The sequence below is a fragment of the Nuphar pumila genome, chromosome 3 (genome assembly GCF_984573655.1).
Source record: "Nuphar pumila chromosome 3, dmNupPumi1.hap1.1, whole genome shotgun sequence".
Classification (NCBI taxonomy): domain Eukaryota; kingdom Viridiplantae; phylum Streptophyta; class Magnoliopsida; order Nymphaeales; family Nymphaeaceae; genus Nuphar; species Nuphar pumila.
In genome coordinates, this window is record NC_143251.1 from 125837106 (window position 1) to 125843958 (window position 6853).

The 6853-nt window shown below is 37.1% G+C and overlaps 1 protein-coding gene across 1 annotated transcript; it reads right to left on the reverse strand.

Annotated features, from left to right (window-relative positions):
- Window positions 1–1058: 1058 nt before the first annotated feature.
- LOC149843656 (glucan endo-1,3-beta-glucosidase-like) lies at window positions 1059–4560 on the reverse strand. Its single transcript, XM_089999997.1, has 2 exons — window positions 4441–4560; window positions 1059–2270 (listed from the first exon to the last, which is right to left on the reverse strand). Exons 1-2 carry the CDS (start codon window positions 4526–4528, stop codon window positions 1318–1320), a joined length of 1041 nt encoding a protein of 346 aa, XP_089856123.1. The 5' UTR covers window positions 4529–4560; the 3' UTR covers window positions 1059–1317.
- Window positions 4561–6853: the final 2293 nt, after the last annotated feature.

Below are 6853 nucleotides of genomic sequence, written 5' to 3' on the forward strand. Positions count from 1 at the left end.
TTATAAGAGAGTAAATATTTATTCGACCCTTCCACGAGAATATGCTTGGTAGGGGTGGGGTGGTTGCAGTAATTCACGTATATTAAATGATTGCATGTTTGTTTTTAATTGTATGTATTTATTATTTAAAATTTGATCAATTTTAAATAAACTTAAATATTTTAATTGATTATTTGTAATTATATATATATATTAATTTAAAATAATAATTATTTGAAATAAAATATATATTTATTTTTCAAAAAACAAAGTAATGAAATTTTATACATAATTACAAACATACTTGATTGATAATATTTATCACGTTTTTCAACTGACACACACCCCCATAATGTCTAACACCCCCAATAATGTCTAGAACACTTTTTATTTTTATATTTTATTTTATAAAAATCATCTATGTTCACACTATGCTGGGGAGGGGGCAGAATTAGGGGTGTCAACCGGTTGAGTTTAGTTCGAACCCAGGTAGAACTAGACCTGACACCATTTTTTAGAGATGGTATCAAGTCCAAACCTAGGTTTAATCAGACCCACTATAAGAGAAACCATGCCCGGACCCAATAAGAACTATATGAACCTGACTCGGGCCATCATAGGTAAAATAATATTTTTTAATCATTTTTGCATTAAAAATTTGAAGGTCTTAATTGAAACTCAGGTCAGGATCATGTTTATTATAAAATTTCACAAACTATACCCGGCTCCAGGTATTAATCGGACCTTCAGGTCTGGACCGGAGTCTTAATCAGGTCTTTTTATTTAGCATCTTCTTCTGTGGACAAACTCTGAGTCTAGATTGGCTCTCCCCATTGTAATATTGTTTTCTTAGTTTTTCTTTAATAAATCTGGTAGGGGTATGCCCAACCCCAGCTTTTCACTGTCGAAATTTTATTTTTCATTTTTGTTTATCATTTTTCTTTTAAATATTTTCATCTCTAATAATTAATCAGAAAAAGTAAAATCCTAACATTCACTTATCCCGACTATTTGAACGCATATGGCCCCACACTTCCAAGCCCTTGCCAAAAAAAAGAAAGAAACTTGCCCACGAACCATTTACCTGAAAATTTGACTCTTTGCATCACATTTATTCAGTTGATCACATCTTTCATTATTACATCATCACCATCATTATTATTATTTTTTGATAGACAAATTCGGGTTAGTCAGACCCAACTTGCAACATCTCAACATAAGGTGACGTGGCTCCTTCCAAACAAGCAGAGCAACGTTGGTTATTATTATTCAACCAAAATAAAAACCTCACATCTCATCAACCAAGGCTCTAATTAAACCCCTTGGTCCTCAACTTAATTAAGGGAAGTTGACTTGGTAAACCGGCTGCTTGTTGGGGTAGAAGAGCCCAAAGTTACGCTCTATCTCATCACCAGGCTTCTTGTTCTCATTGAACAGGGCAAAGACGTAGGTCTCAAGGGGCCTCCCGGGCCTCTTTGGGGTACCCTGACCCACATGGTTAACTAGGTTCTGGTTGTACGTCTGCGCATTGCCGATGTTGGTAACGTCGCCGGCACCACCGGCGGATGGCCACCCGCTCTCCGAGATCATAACGGGGACGCCACCGCCGCCGACCTTCTCCATCGCCGAGTAGAGGGTGTCGACGATGGCGTCGAAGAGGTTCCGGTACCGGAGTGAGCCATCGAAGACCACGTCCGAGTTGGCAGTGAAGAGGGCATACGGCAGCGAGATGGAGCCGCGGTTCCCCACGTAGCTGAAGTAAGGGTACACATTAACCATGAGTGGGCCCCCCGAGCTCACCAAGATATTCATGACGGGCCCCATGAAGGGCATGGACTGTGGAGTGAAGACGCCGGAGGAGGGAGGGAAGCCACTGATGACCTGCGTGTCCACCGCAGTGGTTACCTTGATCTGACCCCCGAGACCCGCCCCGCGAATGGAGTTTAGTACGTTCAGCATGGCCGGACCCACGTACTGGGCCTCGGGTTTGGGGAAGGCCTCGTTGCCGACGGTGATGTATCGGATCTGGACGTCCGGCAGGTATGCCCGGACATTCGTTGCGACCCACGAGCCGGCGAATGACGGGTCAGTTGCGAGGCGCTGGAGATCCGTGTTCGGGGCGCCCACGTTCACTTCAATGCCGGAGTTCCTCAGCGCCTGGAGGGCTGCCGGGTTTGGGTCGTAGAGTCGGACCTTCTTGATGTTCTTCGATCGCAGGAGGGAGATGACTTCTGTCGGAGGTGGCAAGTTGTCGCCGCTCATGCCATAGCATACTCCCGCAGACTGAGCTTCTGCAGAAGATAATGACATTTCAAATTAATGATGATTTTGTGAATTAATGAATGGTGAGGTCATTAATTTAACATGTTTTGCATGAAATAATCAACGCCAGGTTTTCATTTTTATCGATTAAAGTTTTAATTAAAAATTTGACCATGATGGCGTTACTAATTGCCGCTTGAAAAAAAAAAATATATATATATATATATATATATATAGCCAGAGATACATAGTTGCTCACTCGGTAGGTGCTCAAACGAAGGTCACTTACACATTGTGCGGCATGATAGACTCTCTTTACTTAAAAAGACTTTTATTGGCGCTAAAATAGTGTCGGTAAGACTCTTTTTGTGCAAAAAAGATGTTGAGTGTCGATTAACTTTTTTGCAAGTTCAAATCCTATATATAAATATATAAAGAGAGAGAGAGAGAGAGAGAGAGATGGGTAGGTGTGAAATTGATACTTGCTAAATAGGTTTTCTACCTTTTTGGTGTTTTTTCATAGTTCTGACCCCATAAATGTCTTGCGCATAGTTGATTTACGAGGAACCCACATCTACATCATGTGCTTTTGATAAAAAAAAAATGATATTTGGAGCCTCAAAAATTTACAAAAGATTTTGGACTATTGATTTTTCAAACCTTATAAAAACTCACCTTTCTAAAATCAATTACATAGTTCATATCTGTACGATCAAAACTCATTTAGCACCTATCATTTCACACTTACCTCTCTCTCTCTCTCTCTCTCTCTCTCTCTATATATATATATATATATATATATATATATATATATATATATATATATATATATATATATATATAAAAGCACTGGGCAGCTACAAAACAACATCCCTGTCATTTGGAAACAGACTGCTTGAGACCATCAATTTTTGATATTTTTTTGAAATTCTGACCTTACAGGTGTGTTCAGCATGATTGATTTACTGGAAATTGACACTTGGATCATTTGATTCCGATGCATGGATAGGTTTTTATAAGGTTCAAAAATCAATAGTCTACAATTTTCATAAATTTATAAGACTTCAAATACCATTTTTTCATCCAAAATACATTATCTAAGTGTCAATTTCTAGTAAATCAATCATGTTTAACACATCTGAAAGGTCAGAATTTCAAAATAATATAAAAAAAAATTTAGTGGGTAGGATTGGTACGTTTTCATTTAGTATATATAGAATCACTAGAATATGAGAACTATATGTCAACCACAATTTTCATGATTTTTTTAGTCTTTTCTCTTGAATCTAACCATACATATGCGATCTGCATGCTTGGTTTCATAAGAAAGGCTCTTGAATCATCCAACTTTGATGCATAAATTGAGTTTTTTTAAAGCTTTAAAATCAATGGCTCATATTCTTCATAAATATTTAAGCATTAAAAATGGTATTTTTTTCATCCAAAATACACAATCCAATGGTTCATTCCTAGCAAATTCATCATGTCAAAAACATCCACATGGCTGGATTTGCAAAAAAAAAAAAAGTGTTGAAAATACCCATATTTTCAATTATCATATTTCCGTTGCTCTCTTTGGTGATAAAGGGTTTATATAGATAAATGTTTACTTAGAGTCCTACTTTTTGAATGATATTTCTAAAAGAACACCAAGCTTTTCTAAAAAAGATATTTCTGTGTTAGAGACAGGATCAGGTAAAAGTTTTAACTGTCTTTTGTCAACGCTACTTTGACATTTTAATTGGCCCACAAGGTCAATATGATAGCAAGTAAGCAACTTGTGAACGTCACTAAGTTATGGGACATCATGACTATGAAAGTGATGGCGGACCTCTTTGAGAGAGAGAGACTGACTGGGGGCATAGTGTCCACCCTGACCCATATCCCTCTTATAGGCTTTCACCGGGCCAGGGTGGGCACAATAGAAAAGAGAAAGGACCTCACTATCCATCTCAAATGCACAGTTTCCAAATTAATGTTCTAACAGAGCACTCGAGTAATTTAAAAAAAAAGAAAAAATTATCATGTAAGAGATAATCTAGAGAGGGCATTTTTTAAGGGTGATTTCACGTCCTTGAAAACTGAAAACCCCAACAAGAATTTCATCAGTGGCAAATGAGATCTGTTTTGAAGCCAAAAACAACATATGCGAGATGTGAGCAATTCAAACGGTACCATGGACATGAATTGTTGGTTTACCTGCTCCGTTTGGTGCTCCAAACAGCAACCCGAGTAGAACCAGTGCCCCAAGTACTGAGAAATAAGGACTCCACCCAAAATTAGCCATTCTTTTGAGAGAGAGAGAGTTGAGTCTTGGATACCCTAATTATGCATCCAACCATCATCAGTATATATAGGCGGGAAGAAGAAGGGTTCATTCATTGCCGGTCAAAGTTGGGAAGAGGACTAGTGCTAGCTGCCATACCAAGACTCAATCAACATTCAAGACAGGACAAAAGTTGGACGTTGTCCTGCATCATCAAGAATAACGCTAAGCCATTTAACTGTTTTTTTTTTTAACTATATATAACCATGCAGATACTCTTTAGAACGCTTAAAAAAATCAACAAACCCACAATGAAAGATATTTTCATGACTCATGAAATCGATTTTTTTTATTAAACTGAAAAACATGATCCAACAGCCCATTCCTATCTTTCTAACTATAATGAATGCATCTATGAGGTCCGATCAAGTCGAAACAACCTACACATGACATCATGAGAAAAACATAAATGATAATGCGCTCCTTCTGCCCCATCAGGCTCTTTAAAAAATCATAGTTTTTGGTATTTTTTCTTACATCTAACACCATATATATGTGTTCTACCAGTTTTGTTTAGTGGAAACTAGCTTTTGGATCACCGGAATATGACATGTATACAGGTTTTTTAGGTGATCCAAAATCAATGGCTATGAAGGCATCTGTTTTTTTGGCTCATAAATAGAGCATGATAAACACATCTAATGGTTCAGATCTATCATAATTAAAACACTTCAAACTATAGGACCTAATGGGGCATAACGAAAAAAGAGGGTCTAATATGTTCAGTTTTCTATATGTTTATATATAGACTAAGCATTATATATTAATTTGTGTGCATGAAGTTCAGGTTTTCCCTGCCATGCCATTTTCCAAAAAAATTATATCCATAATTTTTACTCTTTTGGTTTTTCTTATTTATGTCTCAAAGCTTAACCACCTTCTCTGGTTGTATGTGTGTCCTTTTGCCAGTAAATCTTGTGTTTCTTTGTGTTGTGATCATAAATCAATGTTGTTAGTATCGGTATCGGCCCTGAATCGATTTTCAAAACGATTCCGGGATTAGCACGTGTCAGTAAAATATTAAAAAATAATTTCAACAACCTTTAAGCATTTTTGAAAAATAACCATGAATCAACACTGTTTCATGTCGATTTGGGTCCGATATGATACGATACGAATCGACCAATTCAGGCCGATTCGCAAAGATACTGACAACATTGATCTAAATATCTGAAGACAATTACTGAGTTAAATTCTTGTGTTTCGGTTAATAGAAAAGAAAATGACGTTTCAAAGATGAGGAGATATTATAGCTCGTTGGTCCCATGTACCTCATTGTTGGAGTAGATGGGTCACTGACAGCTAGGAATTTTCATTTCTTCAAACACTTTATTCTAGAAATTATTTTGCTAATTCCTATATATCCATAAGGTTCTACTGGCTGCAAACGGGTCAGGGTTTTGATGGGGCCTGAATAAGATCCGATTCATATGTCAGATGTGGATAATATATCCAAAATTAGGATCCAATCTGAAACAAAATATAGCCGTTCTATTTGAAGCTGGGCCACAATCGGATGATCATCCACGATCATGTTTGGGCCAAAATCAGGTATAACCCCGGTCTGAACGGTTTGGCTTTTTTTCATTAATTAAAAAAGATTACAGTTTTACAAACTTTCAGTGGATCCATACCCGTTTATTGTGAGAAAATGTGATATTTTGGTCCCCGTTTTCAATGCCCGAAGCATCGCGATATTTATTTATGAAAATATTGTTATTTTATCACATTATTCACTTTTTAATTATGGGTTTTTTTTATTATCTGAAAGCTGGGGTTAGGCAGATCCCTACCAGTTATACTACGATACCATTGGGATTTGAACTTGCAACGTCCCAACACAAAGTGACGTGCACTAGCTTCTCCTACCAGACAAGCAAGCAGAGCGTTGGTATGTTTATGGTCTATTTTAATGGGAAAAGATCAGACCTTTTAATTTTCATAAGTTTGTTGTTTTTATTTCTTCTTACAAATATACCTTTGAGTTTTCAAATTTATTTATTTTGCTGATAAAAATTAATGGAAAAAGGAAATTATTAATTTCTCACAAGAATTCGTTTGCTGTTATTTTAGCGTTTGACATGGTGTCCACTATCTCATCCCCACAGGGACCAATCTTTTAACTGGATCCAGATCTTCTTGTAAGATTTAATTTGATCCAGGCCCAAAACCAGAACTGGACCGAACATGGCTGTCTTTATTTTCACTTTTTTTTTTTATAATCTAACGGAAAACCCTCTTATCACCGACTACACATTAGCTGGCTTCCGGTTGGTAAAACCCTTG

Excerpts from the sequence above, each read along its gene's own strand:
- LOC149843656 (XM_089999997.1), bottom strand. The coding sequence starts at position 4,528 with ATGGCTAATTTTGGGTGGAGTCCTTATTTCTCAGTACTTGGGGCACTG. Across the intron at positions 2,271-4,440 it reads TGGAGCACCAAACGGAGCAG|AAGCTCAGTCTGCGGGAGTA; the intron begins GTAAACCAACAA and ends TATCTTCTGCAG.